The sequence below is a fragment of the Canis lupus genome, chromosome 6 (genome assembly GCF_011100685.1).
Source record: "Canis lupus familiaris isolate Mischka breed German Shepherd chromosome 6, alternate assembly UU_Cfam_GSD_1.0, whole genome shotgun sequence".
Lineage (NCBI taxonomy): Eukaryota > Metazoa > Chordata > Mammalia > Carnivora > Canidae > Canis > Canis lupus.
In genome coordinates, this window is record NC_049227.1 from 23,847,094 (window position 1) to 23,862,541 (window position 15,448).

General features: G+C 43.0%; 2 protein-coding genes across 11 annotated transcripts in view; one reads left to right on the forward strand and one right to left on the reverse strand.

The window, feature by feature from the left end:
* Positions 1-15,448, forward strand: part of PDZD9 (PDZ domain containing 9) — a 23,747-nt gene continuing 8,299 nt past the window's right edge. For 2 of the 9 annotated variants that reach the window (XM_038540098.1, XM_038540095.1), the window contains exons 1-6: positions 1-141; positions 2,048-2,227; positions 7,038-7,227; positions 11,795-12,506; positions 13,993-14,142; positions 14,632-14,785. In XM_038540098.1, coding sequence (XP_038396026.1) covers positions 111-141; positions 2,048-2,227; positions 7,038-7,227; positions 11,795-12,191 — 798 coding nt within the window. In that variant the 5' untranslated portion in view covers positions 1-110 and the 3' untranslated portion in view covers positions 12,192-12,506; positions 13,993-14,142; positions 14,632-14,785. Of the gene's footprint in view, positions 142-2,047; positions 2,228-7,037; positions 7,228-11,794; positions 12,507-13,992; positions 14,786-15,448 lie in introns of all 9 variants that reach the window. The other 7 variants (XM_038540097.1, XM_038540093.1, XM_038540100.1 and 4 more) reach the window with 5 other exon arrangements.
* The window catches only part of UQCRC2 (ubiquinol-cytochrome c reductase core protein 2), a 25,536-nt gene continuing 23,069 nt past the window's right edge, over positions 12,982-15,448 (reverse strand). For both annotated transcript variants that reach the window (XR_005360834.1, XM_038540091.1), the window contains 2 exons: positions 14,618-14,771; positions 12,982-13,303 (listed from right to left, as the gene is read on the reverse strand). Coding sequence is in view for 1 of the 2 variants with exons in the window: in XM_038540091.1 (XP_038396019.1) it covers positions 13,220-13,303; positions 14,618-14,771 (238 nt within the window). In the remaining variant the exon portion in view is untranslated. The remainder of the gene's footprint in view (positions 13,304-14,617; positions 14,772-15,448) is intronic.

Sequence of the window (15,448 nt, forward strand, 5' to 3'; positions counted from 1 at the left end):
CCCGGGCCCGCAGTGCGCCGGCGCCTCGCAGGTTCGAAACAGTTGGGAGTTGGATCCACTCCAGCTTCGGCTCCGGGAGGCCCCCCTGAGCGGCCTGCCCCCCTGGGGCCATGAAGAAGGCCGCCAACAAGAGCTGGAAAGGTAACGGGCCGTGGGCAGAGGGGGCCGCCCTGGGACAAAGGCTCCATCACTTTGCCTCGCCTGTAAAATGGGCACATCACACGCTTGGCCTGGGAGGCGGCCGCTCTCCATCATCTGTTCACTTTACATACTACTTTACATACAGTAAGAGCCCCCTCCCCATTCTTAGTATAGCTTCGAGTTTTGACAAACGAATACCCACGTTAAACAGCCACCATCATGGCACGATCAAGATGTGGAACGATTCCCCACCCCCCCACCCCCGACCCCGTTCCCCAACCCCCCAATGACTGCGCTGCCCCTTTGCCGCCGGCCCGCACTTCAGAGCCTGACCCCGGTGCCCATCTGCTTCCCGCAGTCTGGCCCTTTGCACGGAGAATGTCATAAAAGTGAAATCCTCAGAGGCTTTTGAGCCTGCCTTCTTTCAGCCTTAGCCCCGGCGTCTTCTGAGACTGGGCTTCCCAGGTTGGTTTATCCCATGCACATTTATTTAACTTGCAAGCTGAGGTTGGAACTCCGACCCTGCCTGGGAGGCCACTTCTCGGCATGTTCAGGAAGGCCAGGCTGGAGAGGGTATGACCGCTCCAAATCGCTCCTATAATCCCGTCAAGTCTCCAAAGGTGGTACCTTCTTTATATGGGGTTCCTTTATTTTCTAGAGAGGCTCTGTGGTTTGGGGGAGAGTGAGGTTGAAGATGAGCAAGAACGCTTGCCTAGAGGGAAGAGCCATGAACCCTCCCCAGACCTCCACACCTGGGGGTGGGGACTGGGGGACCCCTCCCTCAGCAGTGGGGGAGGACTCCAGGGGCCCTCAGAGCACCACCTTCAGGTGGATTTGGCGAAGGTTCTCGCCAAGTAGCAGTTTGTCACTTGGCCTTAAGGAAAGGTGTGCTGAAAATGAATGTCCCCCAGAAGTTTCCTGTGTTCTGAAAATGAGTCTTCTGAGAAGCTTCCTCTTGGGAAAATAACTTGTTTTACACCACCCCACAGTCCTTGAAACTTTCCTTGTGACAATTGGTTCTGTAGAAAACATGTTTTGACACCCCTCCACCACCACCCATTGTCCCAGATTTTCCTGCCAAATGATCTTTTCCTACTATTTCCTCCGTCATTGCCATGGCATGCTTGGGTGATTACAGCAACACTGATTTCCCACTTCCACACTGGACCCCACAATCCATGCTCTACACAGAAGCCAGAGGGTGGGTTTTTGTTTTGGTTTGGTTTTAAGAAAATGCAAATCTTACTGTGTCCTGCTCAAATTGCTCCTAAGCTTTTCCAGTGAGGTAAGCCAATGAAGCAGCCCAGGTTGGCTCTGCCTTTGCTCCTAATGCCTCCACCACAAGTCTCTATGTTCTTTCTTGTCCCAGAGCCTTGATCCCATGTGATCCCTCCCACCCTCCTTTGTCTAAACATTTCCTGTTGGTCTTTTGGACCTCAATTCAAATTTGACTACCTTCCCTACCGGATACCTGGTCCTTGTGTCAGCTCCCCTCAGAGCTCTCTGTACTTCCTAGCATGTGTTACAGTTGGTTACTCAACATACATTTACATGACTGATGCCTTTCTGTCTCTTCCACGAAGCTGGAAGATCCATAGGGCAAGAAACTGCTCTTTCCTAGCACACTGCCTCCTTCAAAAAAAAATCATCAAGTGGACAATTGATAACGGACAGTGATTAAGCACTCGGCAGGTGCTAGGCGCTGTGCAAAGCCCTTGAGTGGTCTCGTTTACACTCCCAACAAGCCTGCAAGCTAGACACGTGTTGTCTTCACTTTACTGATGGGGAGACTGAGGAATAGAGAGGTTGAGGAACAGCCCCAGGCGTCTGGCTTTAGGATCCCCGTGGTAACTGTCATGCTGTCGTCTAAGTGACTGGAATGAAATGTCTCCCTCTTTTTTATTAGACAAACAAATCGACTTCAAGGTCAAGTCATCTGTACACAACTTGAGCAAAACTCAGCAGACCAAACTCACCGTTGGGAACCTGGGCCTGGGCCTGATCATCATCCAACATGGACCCTACCTCCAGATCACCCACCTCATCAGGAAGGGGGCTGCGGCCAGGGATGGAAAACTCAAGCCAGGTGACTGTGGTCTCCCCTGCCTCCCTCCTCTGCCTTTGAGGAGGCTCCAGTTAACAGGTTTCCATATAACCGTAACAGTGATGCTGATGTTGTTTGGCAGCCGATTTCTGTGGGCCAGCCAGTTGCTATCACTTCATTGGCTCTTGCTGTTGTGCGTTTTTATTCATTGAATGCTTACAAGAAGTCTCTAGGTAGGAGCCTTTATCATCCCCCTTTCACGGGGAACAAAACTGAGGCTCAGCGCGATTGAATTCTTGCCCAGGTTCACCCCACATGCAGAGGCACAGTGGCGCTCCAGAGTTTGAGGCTCTCTGTGGAGAAACCCTTCTTTCAAAGGCAGTATCGTTCATTGTTACCATTCAGATGCATTAATTCAGAATTATTCAGACCCTCCTGACAATCCCTGAGCTAGGTTCTGCAGTAAACCACCTTATAGATAACGAATTAGGTATTAATAACTTGCCCATGGTCACACCAGGGATCAGGGGCTGGACCCTCTCTGTTAGACTTCGGAGCCCAAGGGCTTTATCCATACCTCTCTGTTTCTCTTGTCGTTGATGAATTTTCCATTCAGCGTAAGACATGTTTTCTGGTGTCTGCTCCAGTTTAGCAAGTCAGGGAGACGCAATGGGCTGGAAGGGTGCTAAGAGGGAAGAACCATCCAGTTTCAGTTGGGCCTGAATTCATGCCCAGGCTCTGCCACTTTGTAGTTCTGTGACCTTGGGCAAAGTCATGTAATCTTCCAGGTGTATCCTAAATCTCTAATTTAGGATAATACCACCTTCATCAGAGGGGACAAGGATTTGGAGAGATAATCTTTATGAAAGTGCTTTGAAAACTACAGTTCTCTGGGAATACTGGCAATCATTTCTCTGAGGCTGTTCGAGTTTCCAGACTTGTGTCTTTTTTTTTTTTTTTTAAATAAAAAATGATTGTGGTACAGGAGCCCCAGTGGATTAAGCCGCTGGTTTGTAACTCTTGTTACCTATTAGAATCATCTGGGAGTTTATAAAACTGAGATGCTTAATGCCCATCTCCCCAGAGGTTCTGATCCAATTGATCCGGGGCCAGGGATGGTTTCAAAGCCCCTCCGGTGATTCTAAGTGCAGGTCAGGTTAGAAGCAGTGGATTAAAGATGAAAATAATTAAATGATGCCATTATGAAAGTTTACCTCACCTTAAAATCCAAAACATTTTTCTCCAAATGTCACTACCTGGTGCCGGGGCACGAAGTGCCAGAAAGAGAGTTCTGGACTTTCCAGACCAAAAAAAGTCCAGGAGAGGTTGTGTCAGCTTTTCTGCTTGTTCTCCTCAGCTTTTCTGGGGTCAGGCGACAGATGCTAGTTGATAGCCAGAGCGCACACTGGCTGGACTGAGACAGGAGAGTGTATTTACGCACAAGAAGCAGGCAGGACCTCATGGTGCGGTCATGGGCTCTGTGAGGTCAGAGGCAGTCTTTAATTCGTCTTTTAAAGCCAGGACTTAACCTACAGTGCTTGCACAGTTGCTATGTCTGCTTAATAAACAAATAATAAGTATTTGTCGCAGCCATTGTGCAAGGAGTTTCCGCACCTATGATCTCATTCAATCTTTGCACCACTCCTGGAAGGGAAGTAAACTGAGCCAGAGGGTTAGAGAGATGAAGGAACAGGGTTGACACACAGAGCTGGGACTCAAGTCCATGGCCCCTGACTGGAAGTAAAATTTCAGTACCAGAGAGAGTCCAGAGTCCCAAATCTCTTCAGGATAGGTCAATCACTTCTCTTCAGGGGCTTGGTTTCAAAGACCCGAATTCAGTGCTTTTGACATTGATGGAGAATTTCAGAGGTGACAGTCCCACAAGCCTGCCATTTCTTTGACCCTATGACCTCCCGTTCCCATTATTTGTTATTCAGGTGCTTCACATTTTTCTTTTCTGGTGTTTCAAAATAGGGTTTCAACTTGATTTCCTAGTTTAGTGTTAGTGTATTCTAGCTAAACTTTAAATTCCTTTTGCCCAGTATGGCTTTAAACAGCCCCTGGGGGGCGCCTGGGTGTCTCACAGTCAGTTGAGCATCTGCCTTGGGCTCAGGTTGTGATCCCGGGGTCCTGGGATCGAGTCCTACATCAGGCTCCCCAAAGGGAGCCTGCTTCTCCCTCTGCCTATGTCTCTGCCTCTCTGTCTGGGTCTCTCATGAATAAATAAATCTTTAAAAAAAAAACAGACTCTGACACCTAGAATCTTAAGAAATTATAGCTTTGAAGGCAAACACAGGTCGCGCACTGGCCACATTCAGTAAGTGTTTCCTGAATGCCTACAGTGTGCAGGGGTCCTGCGAGGCACAGAGGTATACAGGTGAGCCAAACAGATATGGTCTCTAACCACAGGGAGCTTATGGAACTCACAGCCTCATCGGGAGAGATGAAGAAGAAACAAAATCTATTTTTTGGTAGTGGATTGGCTTCCACAAATTTGATTTAATATAGGTAATGGAGACAATGTTTGTAATAATGTAGTTCCTAAAGCCCATTAAAAGAGGAAAAATAAAGTGTAATGAGGTTGGTGTTCATAAATAGCAGATTGGCATTTCTTTATGAAGGGCAATGTTAATATCTATTGCCGGAGTAATCACATTCATACAATGACATGTTTGGTTTACAGCCAGGATGGTCAGGGAATGAAGCTGTTTATTTTCTGCCCTCTTGATAAAAAAAACACCCTTTAACAACGTAATTAAGCAGAATGCCAAACCATAGCTTTTAGCTATAAACACCCCTTTTAACATTAGGCACGTAAGCTCATCCAGTGAGGGGTTTTTGTTGTTGTTGGTTGTGTTTTTTTTTTTTTTTTGCCATTGTAATTAACCTCCATAGGATGAACAGCTATTTCAGACTGCACACTCCGCAGGTAGCTGGGAGAAGCTGGTTTCATTTTGAAGTTAGCTGCAGATACTTGGCTGGTTTTACTACCCTCTTACTTTCTAAGACCCAAGCAGGTTTTCTCCACTCTTCTAAGTATTCATTTTCTTTACTACTTTGAAACTGAAGTTTCTGATAGGATCTAGCACTATGGGAGTTTGTCCTTGGCATTCCCTGGATGCTTCCTCTGAGATTAGCATAATTCTCAACTACACCACAGTGGGGTGTGGTATCAGAGAAGGTACTTCATCCTCTTTTCTCCTTGGAGGTTAGGCTTCAGCTCTCTTGGAATGGGGGTGTTTGAGGGGGCCCTGGCTTCCCTGGAGCAGAGAGATGAACACGCCCTTTGGGACTTCATTGGAGTCCCTTCATCCAGTGTTAGCTGTAAAGCCTCCATCACCATTTGGCAGGCTGTTAGTTCTAGTGAGATCTAGCTAAGACTTTACCCAATGTGAGCCCTTAAAAAGTAGTTTCTTTGTATTCCTTCCTCTCTTGCTGCACGTCCTTGTAGTCAGGATTATTTGGTGCCAGCAATAGAAAACAGTTTTTATTAAGGCACTGAATTTAGAACACTCAGTCTGACAGAACTGCTAGAAAGGCTGGAGAACCAGGCTTGGAAAATGATGAGAACAAAGGACCACGCATAACCACCCCTGGAAGCCGGGTTGCTCCTGTCATCCCTCTTCATCGCCTTGCCTGCTTGGGGTTCAGGGACCCAGGTGGGAGTGTCCAGTGGCTGGATCTCTTTACATGTCCCTGCTGTGCCTGCTGGCGGTAGGGAGGTGGGCACAAATGAGTATCATCCACTTTGGGGGTCCAGGGGCTTGCCGTCAAGGTGTGGTTTCCATCACACTTGCAGGGGTTTCAGAAGCTCCATACTTGACCATCACACTTCTCTCCAGGTCCAGTAATGCCCCAGACTGGGCCCCCTAGCTGTCAAATCCCTTTAACCAACATACTCTCTGTGTAGGCATCCTAAGCTTAATTATTATTATTATTTTTTCGTAAGCTTAATTAAAGCATGCTGAATGTCCAGTGTTTTTCATGCAGAATTATTTGCTCAACTAATACTGTGCAAGATAGAAAATTAAAATCAAAGTCTTGAATCTTAATACCAGAGGAGGACACTGGAAATTGCCAGGCAGGTAGAATAAAAACTAGGTCATTTATTCGCTTAGTGTGTTTTTTTTTCTTTGATAGCTATTCATTTTACCTGAAACAAACACATTTTTAGAATCTTAAAGGATGGTTCAGATTATAATTTTTTTTTAAAGATTCTATTTATTTATTCATGAGAGACACACAGAGAGAGGCAGAAACATAGGCAGAGGGAGAAGCAGGATCCCTGCTGGGAGCCTGACACAGGACTCGGTCCCAGGACCCCAGGATCCTGCCCTGAGCCGAAGGCAGATGCTCAAGCACTGAGCTACCCAGGTGCCCTGGTTATAAATGTTTTTTAGCCTCTGTCACACCAAGGACCAAAGAAATTCATTAAAAACATGATATAATATTTACCGTTACACTGTTATTAAGAAACATCTTGCGTGCATTCTCCATTATGCAAAGGACACCCATGTCACTGAGATGACTTTTTTTTTTTTTTTAAAGATTTTATTTATTTATTCGTGAGACACACAGAGAGGCAGAGACATAGGCAGAGGGAGAAGCAGGCTTCATGTAGGGAGCCCGATGTGGGACTTGATCATGGCCTGAGCCGAAGGCAGATGCTCAACCACTGAGCCACCCAGGTGTCCTGATCATTTTTATTAAATAAAGGCTGAAGCCTGGTTTGGGTTCATAATGAACCAACAATATGAAGCCTTAAGATGAAACAATTCACAGTAAAGCCAAAAGTGGTATGAACCAACTGACCCATTATCTTAATTTTACTGATAATTTTCTCCCTCTTTAGGTGATGTTCTGATTAGTGTTGGCCATGCCAATGTGTTAGGATATACTCTTCGAGAATTTTTAAAACTTTTGCAACACATCACCATAGGCACAGTGCTACAAATCAAGATTTACCGATATTTTATCGACATACCCCCAGAATGGAAAGAAATCTATGATTTAATCCCTGAGACCAAATTCCCAGTAACACGGTAAGTAGTTTATCTTAGGAAATCTTTTGTTATGCTAGTACCCCGGGGTCTGTGAAGCACTGGGTGGGTCTTGGTTTCATGTGAGAATGATCAGTTGGCCCAGGGGAGAAGGGATAGGTGAAACCAGCACAATAATTTGGTGGGTTCTAAATCCCTCTGGAAAAGTACACTCTACAGGACCTAATGTGAGGCAGATTAATGAAAGTGAGAGCCTTGAACCTGGAGCTATAAAAAAAGAGAACCATTCAGGGGAGGAGCTCTGCCTCCAAAATCTACCTGCAATGTGTCCCCTTGTCCAGAGTCAGCTTTAAACACCTGCTGTGAATCCCACTCCTTCATTTGTCTCCCACACATTCAACTTTTTTCTAGCTAGAGTCTTCTCGATAACTAACATGTAAGCCTTTTTTAGGCTTCTGCCACCTTCACAAGCCCCACCTTGACTTGGCTGCCCTCTTCCTGCCCCCCTAGGACAGGAAGACATAGTCCTGTTTGTTTGACTTCAGACATGTGGAAAGAACTGTAGCAGACGTGGGCCATTTCCCCAGATGATTTCCCAGGTGCTCTGCCCCCCACCACCTCTGTGTAGGCCTCTTAGCAGGGCCACTCATAGCCCTCATATTCCTGATTCCAGTGGATCCTTCTCAAGTCTTCATTGTACTTGGCTCCCGAGCAGCATTTGACACTGTACAACTCCCACCACCCCCCTCCTGTTGAAACACCATTTTCCCAAGGCTTCTGCCTTGGAGTTCCCCAGGGCTGAATCTTTGGCTCCCTTCTCTCAATCTTCTGGGCGATCCCTCACTGAGGCCTGTGGTTTCTATCACTCTCCAAATGAGTGATTTTCAGTTTGTATGATCTTCAAACCTTGTACACTTAAACCCTTCATCTTCCACTTGATAGCTCCATTTGGGTGCAACACAAATCCCTCACACTCATTATGCCAAAAAATCAAAGCCAGCTCACTGCTGATCTCCCAGTGGTCCTATCTTACTGGAGGAGCATTTGCCTTGTTGAACAAGTCAGAAATTTAGGATTGTGCTAGATTTCTCCATCTCCCTTGTTTCCACCCAAAATAATCACAAAGACTTGTCATTTTACCTTCTAGTTGTCTCTCACATTTGTCCATTATCTCTCTGGCCACTACCATCACCCCAGTCAGGGCCACCATTTGGTTTCTACCATCTACTCCTGTCCTCTCTTCATTCTCTACACAGAACAATTCTTTTACAATGCAAATCTGATTGACGTGTTCCTGATTAAAATGTTTTATCCAAGAGGCTTTCCTAAATTAGTGTTAAAACACTGTCTGGTCCACCCATCATATGCTTTCAAAGTAACCTGTGTATCTCCTTCACAGCATTTATCCTAATTTCAGTGAAGTAATCTGTATAATCCATTGTTTACTATGTTGCCCTGGGAGAAAGTAGACTGTAAGGCAAGGACTAAGTGTGTGGTTATGCTAAATTTGCCACAGGACTTTCACATGGTTTCCCTTATTCAGAATGAATGAAAAAATCTGGATTTGAAGCTCAGGCTAATCACTTGAGAGCATATTTATCTGGAGCTCAGGTGTACCAGAGACTCTTCTGAGGATGAGATGTGTGAGGAAGTTCTCTTGAATATGAGATCATTTTCCTTTAATGATGAGTTCGGTGCTCTGATGCCAAGAGTGGTCCTTAATAATTTGACAGGATTTCTGAGCACTAGTCACTACAGCTGTGTATCTTTGGTTATTGGGATGGGCTCAAGGAAATCTGGCTAGGGACTTTACTAAGGACTAAAAAAAAAAAAAATGGCCCACATTGCATAGATGTTACTTCAGATATTCCAACTTGTGGTCCAAGGGGCTGATATGGCCAACAGATGTACTTTGCTAGTCTCCCAGAGCATTTTAAAAAGCCAGAATAGCAGTGACTTGTATAGAGAAAGGCAGATCCGTGGGGGCTTTTCCAGGGGCCAATGTTCTTATTTCTCAACCTGGGGATGTGGCTACCAAAGTGTTTATATATTTTTTCATTAAACTATTTATATATTGTTCTGTATATTTCAAACGTTTTAAAATGAAAAATATTTGAATTAGTTGCCAAATTTACACATCTAAGATTTCACGGAAAGAATCTGCTTCTCTGGTTTCTCCCGAAAAATCAGAAGATGGGCTTGCATCCCTACATGGTGATAGTGGGCTAGAGCTGTCCCCTTAGAACAGGCACAGACTGGGGACAAGGTTTTCCCCCAATAACCAAACCACTCATGATTTAGCTAAAAATTATTAATGATAACATTGCTTACAATGTGGTAGACCCTGCTTCCAAGCATTATACCACTTAATCCTCAGGCTAATGCTTTTTATTATCCTGATTATAGATAGGAAAACCAAAGCCAAGAGAGGTGCATGTAAACTTGACAGAGGTCACAGGGCTAAGTGCGGCTAGGCCTGTCTCTAGAACAGCAATGTTCAAAAAGAACTGTGATGGTGTCAATGTTCTCTATTTGATCTGTCGCATGTGGTAGCCACTCCCAAGCACCTGTAATGTGAGGAATTGCAACTGAGGAATTTTAAATTTTATTCAAGTTTAACCATTTAAATTCAGCAGCACAGCTGGAGGACCCTGTGCTGGAGAGTGCAGCTCTCAGGCCTGAGTTGTTAATCATTTGTTTATAGAATGAATGTTTCTTAGCAGTTGTTCAGAGTCTGAGATTCAAAATACTAAAATCTAAGAACGGCAGACTGACCAATCAAAAGCAAAGAAGAAACAGAATAGCACAACTCAAGAATGAGGCTAAAGCCCACAGACTTAGGACCAATACCAAACACTTTCTGACTCCCTTAATTAAACAAAGCATTTTATATCTAAGGCACTTTGGTAATTTATAGGGATGGGGCAGGGAAGGAGCAAAAAGGGAAAGAGAAGGCTTATTACACAAAGCTGGTATGACCTTTTTCAGAAGCAAATGGCACTGTGAACATTGGAGAATATTGCACATAATAATCTGGACAGGCCTAGTGGTATATAAACTGTTTCCAACCAACTCTGACCTCTGCTGGCTTGTGGCTTTATAATCTTACTTCAGTTGAAAAAGAACATAGCTCTACTACTTGTTCCTTATAGTTACCTAATACAGAGTTAACAAAGGATATTCTTTGCAGTCTGGAAAAAAAAGTAACTTGGATTTTTTTTTTCCCATTCTTGTGCTGTTCAGGAAGTCCTGTGCATGTTTGAAAGCAAACTGTTCTAGTCCTGAGAAAATCCACATTTTAAGACTAGTGGCTCTCAGTGAAAATGACTCAATTACTAATTGTTACCAGAAGAGATAAGCTTTAGGAAAACCTGTTCCAATTCTTGGAAGCAAATAGAACAGTCAGAACTGCAAGAATATTAGTGATAACGCAAGCCAGTCTGAAAGGCTGGTGAGGGGGATTGTGGGGGAAGAAAACGATTTCCTATTTCCCTGTAGCAGGACAGATGTCCCAGAGGGCCATAATCACAAAGACCAGGATGAGGGGGAGCAGGAAACAGCACTTTGTTCAGGCTCAGGAACTGCAGGCATTAGAAAGGTCATGCACTGCCCAAGTTTCAACAATCAAGAAAGCCAGTAGCTGGAGATATGAGGGTGGTCTGGCTTGCCAGGCAGGCGTCCCCTTCCTTCCTCATTGCTCATGCGCATCCCTTCTGAAGCTGTGTACTTGGTCAGAGAGGACAATTGTTCTTTCATCAAGGGTGTACAATTAGCTGTGCTCCTCTGTTGGAACCTCCAAATGAGCTCTCAAGAAAACCAACAGTTGGGGCAAGTTATATGGGCAGCCCCGGTGACACGGGTTTGGCGCCGCCTGCAGCCTGGGGTGTGATCCTGGGGACCCGGGATCGAGTCCCACATCGGGCTCCCTGCATGGAGCCTGCTTCTCCCTCTGCCTGTGTCTCTGCCTCTTTCTCTCTGTGTCTATGAATAAATAAATAAAATCTTTAAAAAAAATAATAAAAAATCTTTAAAAACATTTGGTCAGCAACAGAGAAGTGGAATAGTGAATGAGACACATCTGGGTGCAGAGGGTGTTGTATAAATCTGTTTGTAAACCCCAGAGAGAGGCAAATGATGATGCTTAGGGGAAAAAAGAAGACTCAAAGATTTCTCAATAACTAGTGTGTTGAAGATCTTAGAGGCCCATTGGTTTCTGAATACTCTGGAAATGGGTAATATCCTGTTATTGCTGACTCAATGTAACCCATAAGAGAGCTCTGTGGAGGAGATGGCCAGGTTGACCTGTCCTTCTGGAGGGAAATTAACCTACACTTTAAGGCCTGCTAATATTCTGGTCAGTAGTCTGGCTTAAGTCAGTACAAAGCAATATAAAATAAGTTACTTAAGGCAGAATTTGATTTACACTTAGGAATGGAAACAAATGTAAAGGTATCTTTAAAGAGAAAAATGTCAACAACACAGAAAGTGCTAAAGCTAACTTATATCCTTTCTTTTAAGAACCAAAGCCACTTATAAGACATCTTGTTAGGGGATAATGAATGTTTAGACAATTAAAAATCCATTTCTTTCACTATTTTTTTCATTTTAGCACAACAACGAAAACTAAGCAGTCAAAAGATGACTCCTTCACAAGCAGTGATGAAAATGAAGATGTAGTTTCAGATAAAAAACTGAAGTATTATAAATATTCACAGTCCACTGGGCACCAGTCTGCAAGGAGACCAGTGTCTATCTCCAAAGAATGGCATGGATATAAAAAGAAGAACCATACCATTAGTGTAGGAAAAGACATTAACTGTGATGTGATGATTCACAGAGATCTTAAGAAAGAAGTGAGAGCCCCTTCTCCATACTGGACAATGGTGAAGCGAGACAATGAAAGTTCCTCCTCCTCCACAGCCTCCTCCACCTCAGATGCATTTTGGCTGGAAGACTATGCCCACGTTGAAAAGGGCAAGGGTCAACCTGTATTGAAAGTTGCTTAGGAGCAGTTTGTAAATTGGTGATCTTGAAAACACCCAATTTTTGTGCATTGCTATGTACAGGTTTGCTATACTTAACAGGAATATGTGCAGACTTACCACTTCTTTCACAAGTGCATTGTAATGCCTTCAGAGACCTTCTTCAATGATATCCAAACACTTCCCTTGGGTCGGACAGGCCTCACTGCCTTTTCTCAAAATAGCAACATCATTCACATCATTAACACACTCCCTTTGGAGAAGAATGTTTCATCTTTTACAAATGTAGCAGAAGAGTACAGGACCAGAATGTCTAAACATAGAATTTCACTTTTTAAGGTAAGTATCACATTTTTATTTAGATATTTAGTTGCTCTTGTTTTGCAAACTTCAAATGCCCTACTTATAATAAGTGATGCATTTTCTGGCTAGTTGTTCATGTAATAATTTTTCCCCCTTAGCCCTAAGAAACAGAATAGAAACAGACAAGGGAGAGGGAGAAGATAAGGAGAAAGACAAAACTCTGTCACACAGTGAAGATAAAACTGACATAAAATAAGGCAGTGGGAATATAGAATATGATTAATAGGGAATTTATATTCTTCAGAAATAACTCTATATTGTGAAAAAGACAGAAAGGGGGTAAAACCCAGACTACTTAATAGTTCTGATCCAAAAGGATAGATTTTAAAAGGATAATTATTGATGGCTTATCTTTAAAAGCCATCAATATTATCTTGATTTTAATAGTTTCTGATGTTTCTGGGCTCTGTTGTTATACTCCTGTTCTGTTATAGCATCTAAGACAAAGATCTCAGCATATAATAAATACTTTATTAGCCAATTGCAAAGATGCAAGAAAAACATTTAAACAGAATGTTTTATTGACTTTAAGTCAGTTGGGAACAAAAACCTGTATTTATGTTCTAAGACATTTCATCTCATTGGGGAAAAAAAAGATAAATGTTATATTAGAGATTTTTGACTTTCATGTGTTTTCTGCTCTGGGTTGAGAAAACGTTCAGCTCTTCCCTGAAAGATGTGTTTCAGTATTACAACTCATCAACAAAAGGTGTATGGCCCAAATTTCCACTTGCTGCCATGGACTTCCGGCCAGAAACAAACTTCTTTGCAGCCTTTAAATAAAAAAAAAGAAAAAAAAAGAAAAATGAATGGAGATAAGAGGATGTATTATCTAGTAGACAAACTTATTTTTCTGTTATTTCAAGAGTGTATGGGCAGGGCATCCTGAACTAGCAATTCTGGACTAAGCTCTTGTGAGGGTCAGTGCATTATTCTAATTTGTGACATTGTAAGAAAACAAAGCTTAGCTGTTCCTTTGAATGTTCCCTCCTATGTGTGACTGAGAAAGTGTGGTGCTCCAGATATGAGGAGAGCTATTAAAAAGGGGAAAGGGAAAATCTCACTGATGTTGCAAAATAGGGCGGGCAGAGTTGGCCTCAGGCCGGGCAGTACTTTCCTGTTCTGTATTACCATGGCAAATAGTCTTGAGTTAATAAAAATACACCGTTAACATAAAAGTTACTGTGTTCTTTATGCCACTATTTCAAGTATAGAGGCTGGTTGTTTAGGTTGGATGTACTGCCACAAGTAGCAGCCCCTACATTATCTCAGTTTTTTCATGGGGAGACGGTGGGGTAGTGGCAGCCAGGGCTGGGACTCACATGATGATCATATACAAGAGGAAGAGAACCATTTGGAAGAGTATGAAAATGATGAACTTAGGGGCCAAGTGAAATCAAGTCAAGGTTGCTACCTTAAAATAACCTGTTTCTTTTTTCTATCCCCGCTGCCCCTACATAAGGTAGAGCTGTTCATGAGAAGATGGCTGAGACCTCTAACAACGCCCAAGGAGTCGACATTTTTAATATAGGAAGAAACTGGGAAAACCCACTGATTTTGGATTTATTCTGTAGTTTACATATTTGTTAGGCACCGTAAAGAATACAAAAAGGTATAAGACGTAGTCCTTGCCCTCAAAACAACTCAATCTCATAATTATATATGTGAAAAAAAATACAGCAATAGCAGGAGAATGTCTTCGGTTGAGAAGACAAATGGAAATCTTGAGATGCTGGATGGTGCAGGACTGGCATAATAAAGTTCATTTCTTGGGAAGGAGAAAAAAACGCCAAATTCAACTATTAGGTTGAATCACATGAAATGGCCAATATTCAACTCTTCCTGACCTCTAAGAATTTTAAATGGTTTACTCTGGTACTTTTAGTTGAATGAGGAAGACACACACCCTGAGTTGACAAGGAAGCCATCTATGGAAGTGATGGTAATGAGCCCTCCCGCCTCTGAGCCAGGCAGAGAGGCACCAAACAGTAGGATATATGGCCCAAAGGAGCTTATGCATTCCTTCCAAAATTGGATCATTTAGGTCAAATTATTTGATGTTAAATCATAAGTTTTCATTTGCTTACATTTACGATATCAGCGTCAGCTACGGAATCAATCTGCTGAAGGACCGTGGCTGGCGGCGTGTACGATCCAGCAACCAGCGCCTGGGACCCGACTTCATCCAGGAACCCCTCAGAAGACTCCACTGACATTAGGTAGGCAGCTTTCAGCTTGTTCCTGTTCAGTAAAAGGTATGTAACTAAGGCAAAAGCCAGTTTTATAAGAGCAAGGAAATTTTAAAGTATGTTCTCAAACTCAAACCAAATAAAATATGTTCTCGAACTCAAAGATGTTTTCATAAATACACAGATTAATAGATTTGAAATCTTCCAGGCCTAAAGCCCTCCCTTCTGTGTCTTCAGTTAATCAATTATGTTATTATTTGATTATTTAGAAAGCTGTCAATATAAGATTATACTGGAAACCCAACAGACTGCCTTTTGATTTTACACTAGAACTTAGACTTTAATTTTTATTTCTTTAAAGACTATTTTAATGCGAAGTTTTGATTAATGAAGTAAACTCTTGCCTCATAATACTTTTCTGGTGATGATTTTAGGCATTTCTATTAAGCAGACTATCTATGTGGGGTCTTAAGGCACTGTTCACTTGTAGAATATTAATATTGTGTGCTGATTCTCAATCTACCTGCATTCCCCGAGGCCCACTGCTACACTGAGATTTGTCTCAGTGAGGATGGGGCGTGATTGAGAAGGCAAGTGGGGAAGGACAGTAGAGGTCTTACGGTCTTTGCTGCTTAAATATGAGCACAAAGCATGAATTTGAAATAAAAATCCAATTCATAATTCTCTCAGAAACTGGTGTTCAGAAAGGCACTCAAGTAACTTAATAAA